Source organism: Podarcis liolepis (assembly GCF_965112155.1).
Source record: "Podarcis liolepis genome assembly, chromosome: 15".
Classification (NCBI taxonomy): domain Eukaryota; kingdom Metazoa; phylum Chordata; class Lepidosauria; order Squamata; family Lacertidae; genus Podarcis; species Podarcis liolepis.
This window is the reverse complement of record NC_139566.1, coordinates 1115074-1138647: the sequence shown is the minus strand read 5'-3', so window position 1 is coordinate 1138647 and position 23574 is coordinate 1115074. Positions and strand designations below refer to the sequence as shown.

General features: G+C 44.1%; 2 protein-coding genes across 2 annotated transcripts in view; one reads left to right on the top strand and one right to left on the bottom strand.

Moving 5' to 3' along the window:
* Positions 1 to 921: 921 nt before the first annotated feature.
* The window catches only part of LOC310694261 (SLAM family member 6-like), a 79553-nt gene continuing 56900 nt past the window's right edge, over positions 922 to 23574 (bottom strand). Inside the window, exon 7 of the transcript XR_014519578.1 lies at positions 922 to 1097. The gene's annotated coding sequence lies outside the window, so the exon portion shown is untranslated. The remainder of the gene's footprint in view (positions 1098 to 23574) is intronic.
* On the top strand, positions 16192 to 18325 carry LOC310693870 (vomeronasal type-2 receptor 26-like; the record flags this gene model as incomplete). Its single annotated transcript, XM_083476252.1, has 2 exons — positions 16192 to 16318; positions 17424 to 18325. The coding sequence occupies 2 exons, from the start codon at positions 16192 to 16194 to the stop codon at positions 18323 to 18325; spliced, it is 1029 nt and encodes a 342-aa protein (XP_083332378.1).

The following is a 23574-nucleotide window of genomic DNA, read 5'->3' as shown; positions in this document are numbered from 1 at the left end:
TGTCTCTCATTAAAGAGGTAAGTAGATATGTAGACAATGTCCTTTTCTGTAGAAGATGCATAACGAACCCCTCATTGCAGGCTCATGACACAACTCTACCAGCACATTGTGGCTTTGGTATTTGCTGTAAAGGAGATCAATGACAACCCACAGATCTTGCCCAATGTCACCCTGGGATTCCACATCTTGAACAGCCATTTCGTTGCAAGCTGGACCTATCATGGCTCCATGGAGCTGCTGTCTGGATGGGGCGGACTCATCCCTAACTATAAGTGTGGTGTTGAGAACAGTCCAGCAGCCGTCATCGGGGGACCGAATTCTGACATCTGTCTCCCCATGGCAACGGTCCTGAGTATCTACAAGATGCCACAGGTAAGAGAGCCATTGGAGAAGCCATTCACGTTTCTCCTGCACTGCATCCCTTCGTGCTACAGGTTGAGGGATTCACAGAGATGTGTGCATTGTGTGTGGCCATTTAGGAATCTATTCACACTTCTATTGGATTCTGTCCCTTGAGGCCCCAGGTTGATATTACAAAGTGTGAATGACCCACAATGAGCAAAACTCATCCCTGCCCATAATACACCAGAATATGAGGAACAACCATTCTGTCTTGAATTCTGCATGATATGTTTGATTTCTCAGTGCAGGGAAGGCTAATTCTCTCCTCTCTAATATTTAAGCATCCCAGCACAGAACCCATGATTGAGGTTCACATGCAGTCCAGTCATCAAAAATCATCATTGCTTGATTGAGCTCAATGGCCTTTACAAATCCATTTTAATTTTATTTTTTTCCCAATTTATGGTTCAAAGAGCTGTCCTATGGATTCTTCAACAGAAACTAGTTATATTTGCTCTTTATTCCGTGTTCGCATGTCTGATACATGACAGTAAGAGCTGTTCGACAGTGACAGTAAGAGCTGTTGGACAGTGGAATTTGCTGCCAAGGAGTGTGGTGGAGTCTCCTTCTTTGGAGGTCTTTAAGCAGAGGCTTGACAACCATATGTCAGGAGTGCTCTGATGGTGTTTCCTGCTTGGCAGGGGGTTGGACTCGATGGCCCTTGTGGTCTCTTCCAACTCTATGATTCTGTGATTCTGTGATTCTATGATTCTATGATTCTATGATTCTATGATTCTATGATTCTATGATTCTATGATTCTATGATACTGTTTGCTTATATGTTCTGATGGTGACATACACATGGGACATTTAAGGGAGAACTGACCCTTGCAGTGCCTTTCCCTTGATTGAAAATATAAGGGCAGCAAAGACCTTATACTCTATGGGTGTCTGAGTGGGGGGGAAATGTATAAATTGAAGTATTTCAAGAAATCTAGCCACTCCATATAGGGCCCCAATATTCAACTTTTGTGGGGGGGGGGTTAAGTTTTAAATTTTCTCTGTGCAGTCTCAACTGTGTTCATTCACCATAAGAGGGTATATAAAAACACAAAAGTGGATGGAATTTGCAAGCATAATTTTTACAATCATTTTCAGTTCATCTATGGCTCTTCTCCTATGCTGAGTAACCACATCCAAGAAGAGTTCCTTCACCGGATGTTCCCTGATGTGGCTCATCAATATGATGGGATTCTCCAGCTACTGCTGCATTTCAGCTGGATGTGGATTGGGGTGGTGACTCTGAGTGATGACAACGGAGAGAGATTTGTACAAAACTTCCTTCCCATATTTGCCAGAAGAGGTATTTGCTGTGATTATACAGAAACATTTCCCAAAGTAACCTTTTCAGGTGAGTCTATGGAAATTTTGAAGGACGGTTCTAAACTAATGAGTGTTGTTATGGGCAGCACCGCCAATGTTGTGGTTGTGATTGGTGAAATTCAGACCATGGTGGCACTGAGATTAATACCCTTCTTGGCAGAAACAATGACTATGCCGGCGGAAATCAAGGCAAAAGTCTGGATTATGACTGCCCAGATGGATTTTACATCGTTTTCCTTTCAAAGAAATTGGGACATACATGTTCTCCATGGTGCCATTTCCTTTGCAGTTCATTCAGTTAATCTTCTAGGATTCCAGAAATTTCTTCAGGAGAGAAACCCTGTCACAGAAAGGGAGGATGGCTTCATCAGAACTTTCTGGGAGGAGGCATTTCTTTGTTCTTTTGAAAAGAAAGACAATGAACTCTGCACTGGGACGGAGAAGCTTGAGACTCTTCCTGGGTCTGTCTTTGAAAGGAGCATGACTGCCCACAGCTACAGCATCTACAGTGCAGTCTTGGCAGTGGCACACGCTTTACAAAACATGCATTTCTCCAGATTCAAACACAGTGTGATAATGGATGAACTAAGAGGGAACAGGCTGGATCCACAGCCATGGCAGGTAATGTCCCTCTACTGCTAATATAGAATAGTTCGCCATCTATCAGGGTGCAAAAATAGTTCCTTGACTGTTTAGAAAGCTCTTTTTCCTCTTGTTGTTTAGTTGTTTAATCGTGTCTGACTTTTCGTGACCCCGTGGACCAGAGCACGCCAGGCCCTCCTGTCTTCCACTGCCTCCCACAGTTTGGTCAAACTCATGTTCGTAGCTTCGAGAACACTGTCCCACCATCTCGTCCTCTGTCCTCCCCTTCTCCTTGTGCCCTCAATCTTTCCCAGCATCAGGGTCTTTTCCAGGGAGTCTTCTCTTCTCATGAGGTGGCCAAAGTCTTGGAGCCTCAGCTTCAGGATCTGTCCTTCCAGTGAGCACTCAGGGCTGATTTCCTTCAGAATGGATAGGTTGGATCTTCTTGCAGTCCATGGGACTCTCAAGAGTCTCCTCCAGCACCAATTTTTCCCCTTTTTTTCCTTACCCTCATCTTTTAGCATAGAAATGTGATAGGACTGCTATATCTTTCATTTTAAAACACTAGGGGCACATCTGCAACATTAAAACACTCTTGTTTCACTTTAAGAGCCATGGCTTCCACCAAGGAACCTTGCGGTAGTTTCTTAATGGTCTCCTCACAACTCTCAACTCCTTTAAGCAACTTCCCTTTCCATAATTCTTTGGGGAAAACCATGACTGTAACAAGAGTTCTTTAAATGTATGGTGTAGATGAGCTGTTAGAATTTCTGCGAACAGAATCCTTGATCTCGACCTTGTGCAGAGTAGAAATGCATGTTCTCCACCTCTGCTACCTTCTGGGATATCTTCCAGAGAATAAAAGGCTAAAAAGGAAGCCCTACACAGATCCAGAGTGGAGTCTCTTAGGCGGATTGATGATATTTTCTACGCTTCCTTCTGCCAACCCCTGAAACCAAGCTGGTGCCAAACGTCCTGCTCTGCTTTCCTTTTGACCACATCAGCAAGACTGAGAGGGGAGCCTTGTCCTCTGGGCAGCCCAGGACTGTCCTGGCTTGCACCCCGGGGAGGTCACTTCAGTCTGCTAACACAGTGGGTTGACCTCACCCCTGGGGCCACACTCCATTGTTCTCGAGACAGACAGATGCCAACAAATGGAGGGAAATAATATCATCCTGTTATACATCTGTATCTTTCTAATACCCTTGTGGATTTCTTCCCTCTTCTCTTCACTAATTTAGCTCCACCACTTTCTGAGAGGCGTCTCATTTAACAATAGTGCCGGGGAAGAGGTTTCATTTAGCCAGAAGGGGGATTTGGTAACTGAATTGGATATCATCAACTGGATCACATTCCCAAATGACTCCTTTTTCAGAGTTAAGGTTGGAATGATGAACCCCCAGGCTCCCCCAAGCAAGAGACTCTCCATTCATGATGACACCATCACATGGCCCATCAGGTTCAACCAGGTAAGGTCGATTTCAGAGTGTCTCCAGACACTTCCTCAATGCTAAAAAAAGGGGGGTCCACTATTCAGACTCTGAAACAGCTATTCCAAGATGCAACTAGATTTGATTTAACTCACCTCCTGAAGAAGATGGGGAACCAACATTCAAGTGAAAACAGCACAGGCAGTGGGAAGCTTACAATGGCAAAATGTGATATAGAAAGAAGTTGGATAGGTGGGCTTATCAATAACTGATTTTTAAAAAAGAAAACAAAGTACAGAAGAACCTCACCACTGTTCTTCATTGTTACCCCAAACATTGCTGTAGCATAACATAACAATACCTTGTTTGGGCCTCTGAGATTCTCAGACAATGTTCAAAGGAGCCACAGCTAAAAAACTAACATGGTTAGGAAGTGATGAAGCAAATGGCATCACCCAAAGTCTGGAACATATAATTGTGAGAAGAAAGGAAGACACACAGAATCAGGAAACACTGGCAACTTGGATGAAGAGCAGAAACACCCCAGAACCTAAGGGTGAGGTGTGAGCCAAAGTTCTGAAAGGCCCCATAAAAGTGGGTTCAGGGTGTTTGTGGCCTGCTCAGTGTCCAGCAGGGGACATTCAGTATCAGACAGTGGGAGGGCAATTGCTGTGAAGCGAACAACAGAAGGACCAAGGGCAGCCGCTCCTTGGGATGTGAATGGTCATCCTGATCTGATGGGCACTTCAGACTTCCTGCCAGTGTGGGAAACAGGGGGGTAAATTTGGCTCCATCTGAGGAACAGGTGTGGCATGTTTAAGTCAGAAATTACCATCTTCTTTCCTTTTTGGACAGGCACAACCCCTTTCTCTGTGCAATGAGAATTGCCAATTGGGCTACAGTCGGACCAAGAAGGAAGGGAAGCTACCTTGCTGCTATGATTGCATCCCGTGCCCAGAAGGGAAGATTTCAGACCAGAAGGGTGGGAGATGTTTTCTTTGTTTTGGGTGTATACTAGTTATAAGAATTGTCAAGAATGATCCAGTACATGAAAATTAAAATAAGTAGAGAAGGATGGTAAGGGAATGGTGTCCAAAGATACCACTCAGTTGTACCTGTTTTGGAGCATAGTCTCATATGCTCATGGAATGCAGAGGTAAGGATTTCAGCATAGCAGGAGATGATGGAAACAGGGAGAACTTATGATTGGTGATATCCAGGTGATGAACTTCTCTTCTTCCAATTGTAGTGAAGACCTGCATTGCTCTGGAATCCTAAGTAAATACAGCCCTCTTGTATATAGAAATAATTGGGCCAAATACCTATATATATTACCAGGACTGATCCAGCAGCCATCATTCAAGGCTTTCTAACCATTTGCCTTGATTTCTTCGGGGCGCAAAAGGCTTCACAAGTATAGTATAGTATTTTTCTTTTTTCTTTTTCAGACATGGACGATTGTTTTGAATGCTCTGAAGATCAGTATCCAAACAGTGACAAGGATGGATGCCTTCCAAAATATGAGACTTTCTTGTCTTATGGAGAACCGTTGGGGATCAGTCTGGCCACTTTTGCTCTCTGCTTTTCCTCCATCACAGCTGCAGTGCTTGGAATATTCATGAAACACAAGGCGACTCCCATAGTCAAAGCCAACAACAGGAACCTCACCTACGCTCTCCTCCTCTCCCTCCTCCTCTCCTTCCTTTGTGCTTTGCTCTTCATTGGCCAACCTAACAAGCTGACATGCATCCTACGGCAAACTGCTTTTGGCATGATCTTCTCAGTTGCCATTTCGTGCATATTGGCCAAAACCGCCATTGTGGTTCTGGCTTTCATGGCCACCAAGCCAGGGTCCAGCATGAGGAAGTGGCTGGGGAAGCCATTGGCCAGCTCCATTGTTCTTTCCTGCTCCCTTATTCAAGCCACAATCTGTAGCACATGGCTGGCCACTTCTCCTCCTTTCCCAGACGTTGACATGCACTCAATGACTGAAGAAATAATACTAGAATGTAACGAAGGCTCCACTGTCATGTTTTATTGTGTCCTGGGATTCATGGGTTGGCTGGCCATTGTGAGCTTCACGGTGGCTTTCCTAGCTAGAAAGTTGCCTGACAGTTTCAATGAAGCCAAATTCATCACCTTCAGCATGTTGGTCTTTTGCAGTGTGTGGTTGTCTTTTGTTCCAACCTACCTGAGCACCAAGGGCAAATACATGGTGGCTGTGGAGATCTTCTCCATCTTGGCCTCCAGTTTTGGGTTACTGGGCTGCATCTTTATCCCCAAATGCTATGTTATTTTACTGAAGCCTAAGCTGAATAGCAGAGAGCACTTAATTAGAATAAAGAATTAAGAACTGACAAGAGTGATTCACTGGTCCAGGCAATTCTTTGTCACTGGAAATTAGAGATACTTCTTTCCAGATCATTGTCAGTTGGATATGTATTAATTGAAAACATGAAGTTAATATAAACTGAGTCCCATATTTTCTGCAGTTTGGTCCTGGTTCATCATATCTCAATCGACCATGATTTATTCACACACGTGGCACCTCATTCATTTCCACTACTCTCCATGGTCTTGACACCAATGTAATCATGTGAAACTGTGAAACCAGAAGGGGCATTTTGTGAGGTTATTAACTGGCATATAATTTCACAGTGCACCCTCAATTATCTACACACCCAATATTCCACATCACAATATAAAATCCCCTTTGCCTGCTGATAATAGTTGTTCAATAGTCCTGTTAGATTTACTTGAGTGGATTGGGAAGAGTGATAAGGGATGCAAACTCATCCATTGTATACAAACATTTTGACACTGCCTTAACATATTAAAATTTATTCAGAAATTTTGCCAATATGCACAGGAACACATATATTTGACTCATAATAAATACCTTGCCATCCCGCTCAGGATAATCTTGCTGAGATCTGAACAAAAAGCCACTTGTTTTCTTTTGTAGAGTCCCAGAAGAACTACAGTTTATGAGTGACCCATGAACTACACCAGAATTACCCAATTTACCATAATTGCATCTCTTAATTCTTCTAGTTCCGTGGTTCCCAACGTGGGGCACAGGCGGGCAATTTGATTTGGGGGGGGCAGTTTGAGAATGAATTATGAACAGTTAATGGTCTTTTAGGCTTCCTCCAAGCAAACAGGAATTCACTTTTTGAATAATAAAAATTATATGTCACACGGAGGGGGCCTCAAGATGTTAGAGATGCTTATATGGAGCATGGCGGGGGGGGGGGAAGGTTGGGAACCACTTATTATATAACCACTGCTCTAGTTAGTAGCGAATTCAGGGGTCAGATGTGAAACTAAGAACCAAGACTAGAGGAAGCTTTTAATATACTATCTACTGTGCCATTTGAAAATGGGGCCATAGAGACACGAGTCTCTGGACTCAGCTATACAGCTGCAAATAAAACATTTTGTGTTGCAAAGTGCATTGGTGATGATGGACTATGGCAAATTCAATCTATTTTTGCAATGCTTTATTTACTTAGAAGCAGCTGTTCTACCAACAAATTTCAATCATTTGTGACAAAAAGATAACAATCATGGTTTCTTATTTTAAAAATGCCATCAGAGTGAATGCATAGGCAAAAATCTATTTAATTGTTGGATTTGGTTATTGTTTCGTACCTGAGTGTAATATACTCAGAGTCGAGCCATCAGTTTTAAGGAGTTTATTCAAGTTGTAATAAGGTGAGTCCTCATGTGTTTGTTGCTGGGGCCCCACCCAGATCCCAGGCTATATATCCTGCATTCACACCTAGGTCATACCTGATAGGCCAATTCAAACTTCCCATCTGGAGCTGGATTGGATGGCTCCTATGGCCAATCAAACCTCTCCATTCTGAAGGAAATCAGCCCTGAGTGCTCACTGGATGGACAGATCCTGAAGCTGAGGCTCCAAGACTTTGGCCACCTCATGAGAAGAGAAGACTCCCTGGAAAAGACCCGGACATTGGGAAAGATGGAGGGCACAAGGAGAAGGGGACGACAGAGGACGAGATGGTGGGACAGTGTTCTCGAAGCTACGAACATGAGTTTGACCAAACTGCAGGAGGCAGTGGAAGACAGGAGTGCCTGGTGTGCTCTGGTCCAGGGGGTCACAAAGAGTTGGACACGACTAAATGACTAAACAACAACAACAAAATCCTACCTGCCTATTATTCTAAGATCCCCACTCCAGACATAACACTGAGACAAACCAGGCAGCCTCTGAAAACTGAGCTCTTTTGCTGAATCAGGGCCTTTCACCTAGTGCATTTTTTTCGCCTAGTGGAACCCCCTCTTGTATCTATGCTGTCCCCAGTCTCCCCGTTAAGGAGAACCAAGAGAGAGCTCTGTTGAAATGTGATTGATATGTTTTCATCTTAGAGAATCCAGAATTCTGAGCAAGTTATTATCTCCCCTACAGTTATGGAATTATCTATAATTACTACTTCACCAATTCCTTAGACAGTTCAGCTGGCCGCTAGCAAAACACCACAGATGGAAGAAGGCATTTAAGATCTTCTGTGTCGTTCAGAACTGGAAAAATAAATAGATAAAGAGAGTTCCATTCTGTTTCTGGGGCTAGAGACACACAAGGCTCTGATAAATGAAATTTTGCTCCATACAGCCCTGGCTTCAATCATCCAAGTGAGTGGTCATTTAAGCCAGACTGTACAATTCAGTATCATGGCGATGTTGGTGTAGGAAGAGATTGATCGGTTCCTATCAAGAAGATTTTGTGCAAGATGGAGGTATTATTGGTACTGCTAGCAGTGGTACTTCCTCAGGCAGTGTGCATGGTTCCTGTTTCTAGATGCAATGTTAGTGACCCTCTTCTTATCCATCACAAATATTATCAGCCAGGAGACCTTATAATTGGTGGCATTATTTCACACATCTTCCATTTTTTAAGTGTGCTAAACTTCAAACAACGTCTCTCTTCTGAGCTCTTTGATGACCTTGTGTAAGGAGTTGGGTTTTCTTAAACATATCGTGTATCTGTCCTGATATTCTTTTTCACAGCTTCGTTTTATATGCATTTCCAGCTTATATGGAAAACCTTCTGCATGACAGCATTCTGCTCTGTATATGACTGAAAGCATTAATTAAATGGTACATTTATTCTCTCTCAGTTTTGCCTCAGAGTATTAGAACAGCTCCTGTGGGTGATCATAAAAGGCACTATCTGAATTGTCTTGTTACAGCTGAGTTGAATTGTCATAAGCTAGAATTTTCTGAAACGTTTTCAGATTTTTATTTTTATTTTTATTTTGAAATTTCCACATTGCAGAATTACAACCCTCTCTTCGGGAAAAAGAAAGTGGGGGAAAGACCTCCATGGTTTAGTCATCTGTGAATACGGTAGAGAACATTGGATGCAACTGTTGATCTAGTTTCAAAATTTTTTAGTATTATTTAATACAGTCAAGGGATGCGGGTGGCGCTGTGGGTTAAACCACAGAGCCTAGGATTTGCCAATCAGAAGATCGGTGGTTCAAATCCCTGCGACAGGGTGAGCTCCTGTTGTTCGGTCCCTGCTCCTGCCAACCTTGCAGTTCGAAAGCACATCAGTGCAAGTAGATAAATAGGTACCGCTCCGGCGGAAAGGTAAACGGCGTTTCCATGCACTGCTCTGGTTCACCAGAAGTGGCTTAGTCATGCTGGCCACGTGACCTGGAAGCTGAACGCCGGCTCCCTCGGCCAGTAAAGCAAGATGAGCACCGCAACCCCAGAGTCGGCCACAACTGGACCTAATGGTCAGGGGTCCCTTTACCTTAACTTACTAATACAGTCAAACATCTTCTTACATCTGCCTCCGCTTGCGTCCATTTTGCCCAACATCCCCAGCAAACCCGGAAGTAACCAGCAGGTTTGTGGCCAGTTGTGCAGGCACAAGAGTGGTGATCGCCACCCGCACCTGTGCACAATGGCGCCTCTCCCAGAGACCCGTTTCGACCTCTGGACGGACCTCCGGAATGGATTACGGTCACAGGCAGAGGTTCCACTGTATCTAATATTTTGATATTTTACAATAAAGTCTCTTATTCCATCCAATTATCTTAGCCCACCGTTCCTTTCGTTATTCACTGTTGCTTAATTTGATAGTTTCATTCCGCATTAACTCAGCTGAAATTTCAGTGAATTTAAAAAACTCTAACTTTTGGAGAAAGCCACTTTCTTCCCAGAGAGTATTTATATAAATCACTCTCACAAATGTTGCCATCCATAAATGCCTCTGCATTTTCAAAGCTATGAACTGGTACATAATTGATCAGCTGTGTAATGTGCAAGTGCATCATAGAAACAGTTAGGGATGGACAGATCAGTATATATTTTGTCAATTTCACGTGTGTTCACTCATAAATCATTTGTGTTTCCATTTCCATACTAATCTGTGATTTAAAAAAACACACCCTGTAAACTTATATTTTAATATGTGTTTTATTACATTCTACACAGTTCTAAATGTGTTTTAGAATAAAACACAAAAAATGATTTCTTCCCATATTTTACTACTTTGGAGAACTGTGAAATTTAAAGGATTATTACATGGATTAGTTTGGGCAGGGCCGGATGTAGGTTCGATGAGGAGTGTCTTACCACTTAGAATGTTTAATAATTACAGCGAGAGAACAAAGAGCACGTCTCCTAGAAATGGCGGTGCTCCCATTTAAGGCTCACACCCCCTCCTTCCCTATTAGTCTAATTCGCTCCTACGTCTTGTAATCTGAGCTTGTACCCTCTGTGCTTTCTGTTCTGAGATTTTCTGAGCTCTTTGCAACCTTGGGGGGAGAGGAATGCTGTCCAACGACTGTGAATCTGTTAACCCTCTCTCTTCCAGTCAGAGCTGGATTTAGGTTTGAAGAGGCCCTAAGCTACTGAAGGTAATGGGGCCCTTTATATGTCCAGCTGTCCTTTGTCAACAACAGATTGTCGCTGGTTGTTTTTTTGTCGTTGCATATATGCTATATGGTAATTTATGGACCTAAAAGGTATCTAAAGCCATTTGCACATAACAAAATACATATTTTATCAAAGTAATTGTTGAACTGAAATACAATTAATACAATTTTTTTTCCTTTATTTTTTTTTGGGGGGGGGGCAAGAGAGTGGGGCCCTAAGCTATAGCTTGTTTAGCTTATACGTAAATCCGTCACTGAGTCTGGGTAATTCAAATTGGGTCACTTATCTTAAAAGGTTGGGCTGAACAAAAGACCCCTCCCTTGCTAGGAAAAGTTTTGTTCATTAGAATTATGTCTGACATACTGCAATCTATTTGCTTTATTGTTTATACTTTCCCTCTAATATTAAATAATCTCATTATCCTTAAGAGTTGGTATATTTTTGCTGTTACTATTGTTGTTATATTGTTGTTATTATGATGTGCATCTGAACTATGTTAGCAACCTGTGCTCCTTTGGCAAACAATATTCATCGCAACCTGATTTTATGTCAAGTATTCTGTATTGCATTTCCATGCACTCCTCTGGTTCGCCAGAAGTGGCTTACTCATGCTGGCCACATGACCTGGAAAAACTGTCTGCGGACAAATGCCGGCTCCCTCGGCCAGTAAAGCAAGATGAGTGCCACAACCCCAGAGTTGGCCACGACTGGACTTAATGGTCAGGGGTCCCTTTACCTTTACCTTTATTCTGTATTACACCAATCTACCAAGATTGGGGACTCGGGTGGCGCTGTGGGTTAAACCACAGAGCCTAGGACTTGCCGATCAGAAGGTCGCGGTTCGAATCCCCGCGACGGGGTGAGCTCCCGTTGCTCAGTCCCTGCTCCTGCCAACCTAGCAGTTTGAAAGGATGTCAAAGTGCAAGTAGATAAATAGGTACCACTCTGGTGGGAAGGTAAACAGCGTTTCCATGCGCTGCTCTGGTTCGCCAGAAGCGGCTTTGTCATGCTGACCACATAACCCGGAGGCTGTACGCCGGCTCCCTCGGCCAATAAAGCGAGATGAGAGCTACAACACCAGAGTTGTTCGTGACTGGACTTAACTGTCAGGGGCCCTTTACCTTTACCTTGTGTATCTGAAGAAGTGTGCATGCAGATGAAAGCTCATACCAATAACAAACTTAGTTGGTCTCTAACATGCTACTGGAAGGAATTTTTTTATTTTGTTTTGACTACGGCAGACCAACACAGCTACCTACCTTTACCTTTACCTTTACCTTTACCTTTACCTTTACCTTTACCTTTACCTTTACCTTTACCTTTACCTTTACCTTTACCTTTACCTTTACCTTTACCTTACCAAGAGATCACCCTAATAGCTGCAGGTACTATGTTCTGGAGAACATTTGAAATGTTTGGGGAACCCAAAGGGTTTACTGAATGTAGTAGAATGGCATCTGATTCTGTGTTGCTAGATTTCCCCATGAAAAACGTCAGGAACAGGCTATAATAAAGTGAACTTCTTCTTAAATTTGTTGCTGAATTGTATAAAATATAAATGCTGGTTAACTAAGGCAGCTATTTGGATTAGAAGTTATTTTTGAAATTAAGAGAAGAGGGGTTGCCACTTCAAGGTCGTATTTTCTCTCATTTTAGGCTACTGACTCACCACTACCAGCACCTCCTGGCCTTGGTATTTGCTCTGAAAGAGATAAATGAAAATCCCCGGATCCTACCCAACATCAGCCTTGGCTCCCACCTCTATAACAGTGGTTTCAGTTCCAGTGCAACATATCTTGCCTCCATGGAACTCCTCTCCACAAAGGGCAAATTCTTCCCTAACTACAAGTGTGATGTCCAGGACAATCTTATAGCAGTCATTGGGGGACCTGATTTTGATGTTGATCTCAATATGGCAATTATGCTGTGGAACTACAAGATTCCACAGGTAAGTTGTGCTCATAACAAAAAAAATAAGGAATAATCTATCCTACCATTTTAGATTTAGTAAACATTAGAAAACTGTATGTATAATAGGGATGGACTGAGCAGTTAATTACATGCCATTTCCTAGCACTGAAAGAGAAGTCCACGTCCGTCCTGTTCTATCCCATTGCATGCCTTTGTGTACCATTTCACCCCATTTTTCCTTCCCCTTCACTTTTCTGCTCACTTTTTACACAAAACGTGTTACGATATAGAAGCAATGCGGCCACGAGCTACTGCTAGCTTGAAAGCAAAACATAATGGGAATGTTGGGACTCTTCCGTGGGAAACAGAGGGACAGTCTATTCACAGTGCGAAGCACCGGAATTAGCTCAGAGTGTAATATGAGCTGTAGAGGAAGTACAGGAGGAGTTTGTCTCTCGGCTGTTGGAGTTTGAAGAGAGCAGACGTGTTTTCTGTAACTCTGCAAAGACAGAAATAAAGGCATGTAAATACGTTTCTGTCTATCTCTTTCCCCTGCCGGGGGGGCAGGAAAGAGGGGGGGTGTTCTTCTCATGCTGAGAAGGATCGCCTATCGCGACCTAGCCTGTATCCTGCCGGAGAATGCAGACAGGGAGGTCATCGGGAGATCAAGCTGGGTGCCTGGAGAGTGGCCTGTTTCTCCTGATAAAGGCTTGATTCCTAACAAAACGGACACTTTTCAGTGTGTTTAAATACCGTATTTTTTGCTCTATAAGACTCACTTTTTCCCTCCCAAAAAGTAAGGGAAAATGTGTGCGCATTTATGGAGCGCATATTATGGAGCGAATACTGGCTGCACAGCTATTCCAGAAGCCAGAACAGAGAGAGGGATCACTGCGCAGCGATCCCTCTTGCTGTTCTGGCTTCTGAGATTCAGAATATTATTTTTTCTTGTTTTCCTCCTCCAAAAACTAGGTGCGTCTTATGGTCTTTACCAGAAACACAGAATTCTGTGCATGGAAATGCATTGCAAAACCAGGAAATGTGCACACTCCCAATGGGAATTGTGTTTCAATCCACAACCAAATTCAAGAATATCAGATCACGGTGGATCAAGCAAATTCTTCCCCAATTTATGTCCAAATACAAAGGCTAGGATACAAAGGATGGGGCCATTGATGCCCCGAAGGGGGATTTCACATCTGAGGGGATTTTGAGGAGAGGTTTGAGAAATAGTATCTCAACCACAGCTCGCCCCTATACACGAAGCCAAGCCAGAACACAACTAAGTGCAGTACAGCCATCTTCTCAGAAAAACTCTTCACAAGCTCAAGAGGTCAAGACACGAAAGCTTTAGCAACTAATCCACACTTAATGACCCTCCTAAGTGGTACTCAGAATATCACTCAAGAAATCACTCAAGATATCCCTCAAGTAATTAAGGAACAAAAGAAGAAAAGGCACACTAACCTGGGAACTTCCTCTCTGCCCAGAACGTTGGAGGCTATACACCACACCCCCTCAACAGTATTTATAGGAACTCAAACACTGAGATCCTGCTCTGTTCCAGTAACAAGAAGCCGAAAGCACCAGCCTGAAGATGACGAGTGAAACCTCGTCGAAACGTCGCCTAGACACCCCAACTCTTACACGGGAAGACACCCGAAGACACCAAAACCTGCATATATATATATACACACACACACACACACACACACACACACATACATACATACCTACATACATACCATTTTCCATCTGCTCTTTACTTAGCTCCCATATGGTTCTGCTCTTGTAGTAGATTGCAAAGATCAAGGAGTCTTCTTTCACCAGATGTTCCCAGATGTGGACCACCAGTATAAAGGGATTCTCCAGTTACTTCTTCATTTCAGGTGGACATGGATTGGGGTGTTTTATCTGGATGATGACACTGGAGAGAGGTTTTCCCAGATTGTGCTTCCCATGTTTTCCCAGAGTGGCATCTGCTTTGACTTCATAGAAAAGTTCCCAAAACTCTCTTTTTCCGATGACGTTCCTCAAATGGTGGAAAATGGAATTGAAAAATCTAAGATGATCATGAATAGCACTGCTAGCGTCTTGATTGCACATGGTGAAATTCAGACCATGATTGTTGTGAGAATGTTGCTATTCATCCCAACATTTATGGACATGCCACTTAAAACAAAAGTCTGGATTATGACAGCCCAGATGGACTTCGCATCTCTTCCCTTTCAGAGTAATTGGGACATAGATTTCCTCCAGGGTGCTATATCGTTTGCAGTAAGTTCAACGGAGCTGCAGACATTCCATAAATTTCTTCATGCAATAAATCCTACCTTGGAAAAGGAATATGACTTTATTAGAGTCTTCTGGGAACGTGCATTTAGCTGCTTATTTCCAGGTCCTCTGGTAGACAACATGGGTGGGAGAATTTGTACTGGAAGGGAAAAGCTGGAGACTCTCCCTGCGTCAGTTTTTGAAATGAGCATGACCGGCCACAGTTACAGTGTCTACAATGCTGTCTATGCTGTGGCGCATGCTCTGCATGAAATTTATCTGTTTGACTCCAAGCACAGAGGAAGGGCAAATAAAGGAAGGTGGACATTTTCATATCAACAGAGATGGCAGGTAATATCCTGAGCAGACTCCTTCAGGAGAGCTTTCTACACTGTTGTAAGTCGTCAAGTCTTTTTTTAGCCTACCATTAAACTTTTGTATCCCTTTTTAAATACACACGTGTATTTAACAAAAAGGACGCGGGTGGCGCTGTGGGTAAAACCTCAGCGCCTAGGACTTGCCGATCGTATGGTTGGCGGTTCGAATCCCCACGGCGGGGTGAGCTCCCGTCTTTCGGTCCCAGCTCCTGCCCACCTAGCAGTTCGAAAGCACCCCTAAGTGCAAGTAGATAAATAGGTACCGCTTTATAGCGGGAAGGTAAATGGCCTTCCGTGTGCTGCGTTGGCTCGCCAGAGCAGCTTCGTCACACTGGCCACGTGACCCGGAAGTGTCTCCGGACAGCGCTGGCCCCCGGCCTCTTAAGTGAGATGGGCGCACAACCCTAGAGTCGGACACAACTGGCCCGTACGGGCAGGGGTACCTTTACCTTATTTAACAAAAAACATACTGTGTTTTTAAGTATCTTAAACCTTCACCTTTTTTCTTTTTTCTTTTTCTTTTTACTTACCTCTTTCAGCTGCACCATTATCTGAGAAGTGTTTCCTTTAACAATACTGCTGGGGAAACCATTTCCTTTGATGAAAACGGGTCATTAGCAGCTGGATTTGATATTATCAACTGGGTCACATTCCCAAACCAATCCTTTCTCAGAGTGAGAGTTGGAAGCGTAGGCCCCCAGGCCCCCAAGGAAAATGTGCTCACTATTTATGAAGATATCATTGTATGGCCAGACAAATTCAACCAGGTAGGATCCATGCTTATCTTGGAATGCATTGACTCATTTTACAAATGTTGAGAAAGTGGGACTCAGGGGAAGCAAACTGTAAGTGATGCCATTGTGTGATTCCAGCCTTAGCCCGTTTTTAAAATCCAGAGTGACTCAGGAGAAGCAAACTCCCCAAATGTATTTCCTGAGAGTATTTCCAAATTAGTGTCTTCTTTCATTTATGGACAGATGCCGCCTCTTTCTGTGTGTAATGACAATTGCCATTTGGGGTCCAGTAAGACTAAGAAGGAAGGGGCGCCATTCTGCTGCTATGATTGCCTTCCATGCCCAGAAGGAAAGATCTCAAACAAAACAGGTAAGAGATATTAGTGTTGGGGTGCTTCCAAGGAGATGGGGGCAATTGGCAGGTCCCCAGCTGGCTCCAGCCCACCAGCCGGCAGCCGGTGAACTCTGGTTCTTGGAACAGCATGTATCTGTGACCCGAGTTTCTGAAGCTTTCAGAAACTGAGCACGCAAGCCAGCAGAGATAAGAACTCTTCGCAACAGAAGGGGAGAGAGAGGCATATGTAAAGCGTATTTACAAACATTTTATTCAGCATCAGGACAAATGAAAAACATGTCTGCTCCCCTTCGTGTCCAAGCAAAAAGCATAAGCAAAAGCTATACAAAATGGAAGTTCCCTGCAGGCTGTGCTGGAATGTAAACAGACATGTGACCATTAGTACAGAGTAGGTTTCTAAAAAATGCTTGCTGGCTCTGATTCACAGTATCCAAAGCTGCTCAGTTGTGATGAAGATGATGGCATATTGTAGTAAACCCCAACAAAAACCGAGATGATGCTAACTTCCCAGCTGTGATATGCAAGGAGAGCAGTGATGAGGCTGAGCTTTCCTTTGGACCAGATGTTCTGAAGAAGTGAGTTTTAGTTCAAAAAAGCTGATGCCATAAAAATGCACAAGTCCTTAAGGTGTCACAAGACTATTTTTTATTTCTATGATCTCTGTTTCTGACCCAGCCATAACTTATTACAAACACAGTTACATGGTACATCAGGCATCACCAAACTCGGCCCTCCAGATATTTTGGGATTACAATGTCCATCATCCCTGACCACTGGTCCTGTTAGCTAGGGATGGTGGGAGTTGTAGTCCCAAAACATCTGGAGGGCCGAGTTTGGGGATGTCTGTGGTACGTCAAAGGACCAGCCTCCCTCTAGGACTTTAAAAAATGTTAAGAATCACAATTGTTCACACAAATCAAACATAAATACCAATTACCAAAAAATATTCAGGACCAAAGAAAAGGTCCAATGACTACAATAACATGACATTTGAAGGAGCCTGATGTTCTCTGTTGTTTCTTCCCTGTATCTTTCTCCCCTAGCACCCTATGCTCAGATAGGGTTTTGAATGCTAAGGGTTGTTTAATGTATATATCAAAAGCCATGTTTTCTTTTCCAGACATGGACGTCTGTATTCAATGTCAAGAAGATCAATATCCAAACCGTGGCCAGGATTTATGTATTCCAAAAAAGATAAGCTTCTTGTCTTATGACGAACCTTTGGGGACCAGCCTGGCCATTTTTGCTCTTGCCTTCTCTTTCCTCACAGCTCTGGTGCTTGGAGTCTTCATTAAGCACAAAGACACTCCCATAGTCAAAGCCAACAACCGGAGCCTCACCTACGGTCTCCTCATCTCCCTACTGCTCTGCTTCCTTTGTGTATTCCTATTCATTGGTCAGCCTGAGAAGATACCATGCCTCTTTCGACAACCTGCCTTTGGCATTATCTTCTCAATGGCAGTTTCTTGTGTGTTGGCCAAAACCGTCACCGTCATCATGGCTTTCGCGGCGACCAAGCCTGGGTCCAGGATGAGGAAATGGATAGGGAAAAGACTGGCCTTTTCCATTGTTCTGTCGTGCTCCCTTATTCAAACCACTATTTGTGCTGTGTGGCTGGCAACCTCTCCCCCATTCTTGTATTTTGACATGCACTCAATGACCGAAGAAATTGTTCTGGAATGTAATGAAGGTTCAGTTATTATGTTCTACTGTGTCTTGGGCTTTATGGGCTTCCTAGCCATTGTCAGCTTCACTGTGGCTTTCCTAGCCAGGAAGTTGCCTGACAGTTTTAATGAAGCCAAGTTTATCACCTTCAGTATGCTTCTGTTTTGCAGTGTTTGGTTGTCCTTTGTTCCCACCTACCAGAGCACCAAGGGAAAATACATGGTGGCCGTGGAGATCTTCTCCATCTTAGCTTCCAGTGCAGGGTTACTGATTTGTATATTTTTACCAAAATGCTATATCATTGTGGTTAGGCCTGAGCTGAACACTAGGGGACAGCTAATTCAAAGAATAAATTAAAGGTGCTAAACAGTAGGTGCCTGTTCCTCACATTCTGCTAAAATCGGTTATTTATTTTAAGGCACTGGAGATCACCATGAACAACTTATTCAACTCATATAAACATTTGTTAACCAGAACTAATCCTTTCTGGAAGTTTATTGTCTGATTTCATATTCCCACCACCACCACATTAGAGTGGATGTGCCGTGAGGAAAGGGGTTTAGTCAAGCACAGTTTACAAACTCTACTCTTCATGCCTTCAATCATCAAATAAGAATTGTATGACAAAGGCAGGAGATATTTCAGTTTGGCTCATTTCTGAAGTGGTTTATTCATGCTGTTTTCGGAAATTTAGTCCATAATTATGACAGAATGATATACTTCTCATCTATAAATTTAGAAGATAAGCCATCACTGGGATTTGAAAACTCTAGATTTTATAGTGTACCTGTCAGGGAACTGCCATCGGCTCAGAGGCGAGAGATAGAGGGGGAATTGTGTTACCGGGAGCCTCCAAAAATCTTGCAAAGCAGTTCCTCTTCCGGCGAGGAAGAAAGCCCCACCTCCAGTGGAGAAGAGGTGCAAGGACCAGAGGATGCTAGTGAGAGCCTTAACACCGCGCCTGAGCAAGCCGGAGAGGAGGGAAGCACACCCCTGCCATCGCCCATCATGCGCAGAAGTTTGAGGCGCAGGGAGGGGCGGAAAAGGCTGGGGGTGACAAAACTTTTATGTTGAGGGAGGTACAAGAACAGACCACTCCCGGATTCTGCTAGCTATTGAGTCAGACATGAACTTACAACGCTCTTCACTGTAAATAGTTTGCACCAAGAATAAAGCCTGGAAAAGACAGGCCGGAGTCTTGCCTGTTTACTCTTGAGCAACCGCAACAGCATCTGACAGTACCCTCTCCCCAGGAGATCCTCCCTGGTCTATAAGGTTTGTGATAACCATTGCCCAATTATTAATATTTCCACTTGGGCAAAGTTCTCAAGAGAGTTGTCACTTGTGGAGGCTAATTTATCAAGGCAAATGGAGCCATGTTCCACCAATCTCAGGCCACCTTCAGCCAGCCCTTACCTGCCAACCTTCTTAATTACAATATATCCATTGCATGGCACTGCCTGCCAGCTTTTTATCCTTCGTCTCAATTTTGCCCTTGAAGAACTCCAAAGAGAAGATGATGGGGACAAAATTAGTTTGCGTATTATTGGGTCTGACTCAACTGTTCGTCTCCCTGCCTTTTGCCTTACCAGTACCAATGGGCACCAACAGATGGAAACAGCGTTAGTGGCTGGGTCTTTTGAACAGGAATTGGGTATTTAGCCTGTTTCAGATGGAATGTGATCATACTTGTTCTCCCATAACTTTAGTGAAATTAATTTAGGGTGCACATGGCCCCATGTTTCCTCTGTTGTTCTATTTCATTGCTGATTTATTTTATTAATTATTGCAATTTGGTTGGTATTTTGTTCTGTATGCTTTATATTATGTCTCAAATCACCCTGTGATTCCCATGTCTGGTGATGGATGGTCCAGGAATTCTAAAATGAAACAAACAGAATAAACGTACAGTGGTACCTCGCAAGACGAACGCCTCGCAAGACGGAAAACCCGCTAGACGAAAGGGTTTTCCGTTTTGGAGGCGCTTTGCAAGACGAATTTCCCTATGGGCTTGCTTCGCAAGACGACAGCCCATAGGGAAATATCCGGGACAGCGGGGAAGCGCAGCGCGTCTTCCCCACTGTCCTCGCACCTCCTCCGAAGCCGGGCGGTGGGGCGGGAACGCCTTCTGAAGGCGGGCAGGGGGTGAAAGTCTTTGTTCCCCCCTGCCTGCCTTCCCGGGAGAGCGGAGAAACACAGCGCGTTTCTCCGCTGTCCCGGACGGCTTTTGAAGGCAGGCAGGGGGGAGCATAGACTTTCGCCCCCCGCCCGCCTTCAGAAGAGGTCCTGGACCTCTTCTGAAGGCTGGCGGGGGGCAAAAGTCTTTGTCCCCCCTGCCTGCCTTCCCAGGGGCTTTTAAACCGCCCCGGACAGCGGAGAAGTCCTCCGTTGTCCCGGGTGATTTTAAAATGCCGCCCGCCAGCATTTTAAGATCGCCCCAGACAGCGGAGAAGTCCTCCGCTGTCCCGGGGTTTTTTAAAATGCTGGGGGTGGGAAGAAAAGCCCTTGTCCCCCCCCCCCAGCCTTCAGAAGAGGTCCGGGGACAGACTGTCCCTGGACCTGGTCTGAAGGCAGTTTCCCTAGGAACGCATTAATTGATTTTCAATGCATTCCTATGGGAAACCGTGCATCGCAAGACGAAAAATTCGCAAGATGAAGAGACTTGCGGAACGAATTAATTTCGTCTTGCGAGGCACCACTGTATTTTAGAAGGCACCTGAAGGCAGCCCTGTATCGGGAGGTTTTTAATGCTTGATGTTACAGATATGCTGTAAGCCGCCCAGAGTGGCTGGGGAAACCCAGCCAGATGGGTGCAGTATAAATAAAATTGTTATTATTTTTAGGAGGAGGAGGAATTGTGGGGTGATTTACTTCTTTTTATAAATTGCTATAATTGCCAACAAAGGCCCGTATAGTTCAAGCTATGGTTTTCCCAGTCGTGATGTATGGAAGTGAGAGCTGGACCATCAAGAAGGCTGATCGCCGAAGAATGTATGCTTTTGAATTCTGGTGCTGGAGGAGACTCTGGAGAGTCCCATGGACTGCAAGAATATCCAACTGATCCATTCTGAAGGAAATCAGCCCTGAGTGCTCACTGGAATGCTAGATCTTCTCTGGCCATTTTTCCACACCTCTGAGGGATGTCAACCGCAGAGACTGCTCTTCCATTGTAACAGCCTTCTCTTCTCTTCACTGCTTTTCTGGAGTGGTAGGGACAGCTTCTGGGTATTTAAAGATAGACTAACTTCCATAAATATTAGGATATTTGGGGGAGTCTCATTCCTAACACCCCTCGCCTCTTCTGGTGTTACAATACTAGCCATTCACTAAGCTTTCAATTGTATCTGATGTACTTCATACAGCACCTGATTAATTCGATGAATTCTCAAGATGCAGGTGTATTGCGATCACTTAGCAGCCCAGCCCCTTATTTTTCCCATAACTAAAAAAAAAGCTATAAATGTCACAAATCACCTGTTTCTTGGAAGCCAGAGAGGAAAAAGAACATTTAGAAGCATGGGAAATTGTGTTATGCTGAGTTAGACTATTAGTATGCTCAACACTGACAGTCAGTGACTAAGAAACACAGGTGGCGCTGTGGTGTAAACCACCAAGCGTCTGGGGCTTGCCAATTGTAAGGTTAGCAGTTCAAATTTGCACAATGGTGTGAGTTCCTGTTGCTCTGTCCCAGCTCCTGCCAACCTAGCAGTTTGAAAGCACACCAGTGCACGTAGATAAATAGGTATTGCTGCGGCGGGAAGGTAAACGGCGTTTCCGTGCACTCTGGTTTCCATCACAGTGTTCCATTGTGCCAGAAGCGGTTAAGTCATGCTGGCCACATGACCCGGAAAGCTGTCTGTGGACAAACGCCAGCTCCCTTGGTCTGAAAACAGAGATGAGTGCTGCACCCCAAAGTTGAATTCGACTGGCCTTAACCACCCAGGGGTCCTTTATGTTCACCATTCATAGTGCATGAACATAATCACTGTAGCATATCCAAGAAGCTCTGGCAGATATGGGTGACCAGGTGCAGCTAAGTCAACTCTGATAACTTGATGAGTTATCCTTTGTACTCCTCTCCTAAAAGTTCCATCTGAAGCCTCACAGATTTGATTAGGTGCATGTGTGTAAGGATTTAGTTTGACCAAACTGCAGGAGGCAGTGGAAGACAGGAGTGCGCGGCATGCTCTGGTCCGTGGAGTCACAAAGAGTCAGACACGACTAAACAACAACATTGTATGAATTGGCATTAGCAGCTATTTAGAAAGGGGTGTTGGAGGCCAAGTTCTGTGAGGAAGAGAAACAGAAGCGGTTGCTATCTCCACCTCTCTTTCTGGCTGGGTTTCTACGTTTGCCATTCTTCTGACAGGCAGAAACTCAGTAAGTGGAGAGGATGTGATTCATTGAAATGAATGTGCTTCGCTAACTTAGATCCATAAATTTTATTGGGTCTGCTCCATGAGTATGACCAGCACTGGATTAACCCATTGTAATCGATTGCTTTGAAGTCATTTTTGCAACAGGTACAGCCATTTTTAATCCCCACCCCCATCCCTGTCCCTTATTTTGCCTGACCAGATGTGGCAACCCTGCTCTGAACACCTCTGAACACTGGCTGCCAGGAATTGCAGGAGGGGAGAGTTGCATTCCAGTCCTGGTTCATCCCATATATTCTGTGGGTTTTCCACAATGGGCACCTTGTCGGCCATGGTGAGAAAAGGGTGCTGGACTAGACCATAGCTGTCAACTTTTCCCTTTTCTTGTGAGGAATCCTATTCGGAATAAGGGAATTTCCCTTTAAAAAAGGGAAACGTTGACAGCTATGGACTAGATGTTCTGATGTGTATCACATTTGCAGCTATGTAAGAGAACCTTTTGGTCATCCTTTCCACTGTGGTAAACATCTCTCAAAACTCTCAAAACATCTTTTGTCGCATTAGACCCGAGGTGTGAAAGATGTAAGCCAGAAACCAACTGGGCGGGGGGGGTTATCTAGTGAAAATTGATCTGACAGCATCTTCTCCACTTCCGCTGTTGTCTGTTAACATGCATGGTGATCGCTCACAAAGTTGCTGCTGCTCTATTATTCATTCTTTTTGAAGGGGTGGTAAATATTGTCTCCTTGCTCTCAAGAATGAAGAATCGGAGGAGTCTCAAACCTTTGCCATGGTTTATTTACCTGTTGCCTTTATGTTTCACCTTTTCCTCCAAGTTCCTTCCAGGTGTTGTTGTACTCCAGTTGCCGCCACCACCACCACCAGCTCCCACCTATTGGACCAACCAATTGGCTTAAACCACTAAACATTGCAAAACGTCACCATCTCATACAGTAACAAAGGTGAGTAAGTTTTCGATCCAATGTGGTATTCCTTTTCAGTAGGCATGGATTTAAAGGGCAATCTGGAGGTTCCCAACAGGGGAAGCTTTGTTGTTCCTTGCCATGTGGGGGGGAAAGAGTCTCTCTTTAATGTAAGCAGGCAGTGGCTACTATGTAAACCGGACAGGGTGTCTTTTCCAACCAACCACACCGGGGTCGGCAAACATTTTTGGGCGTTGGGTGGATTTGAAATTTTGTGGCTGCCCTTTTTACCAAAAGGGTGGAGGGG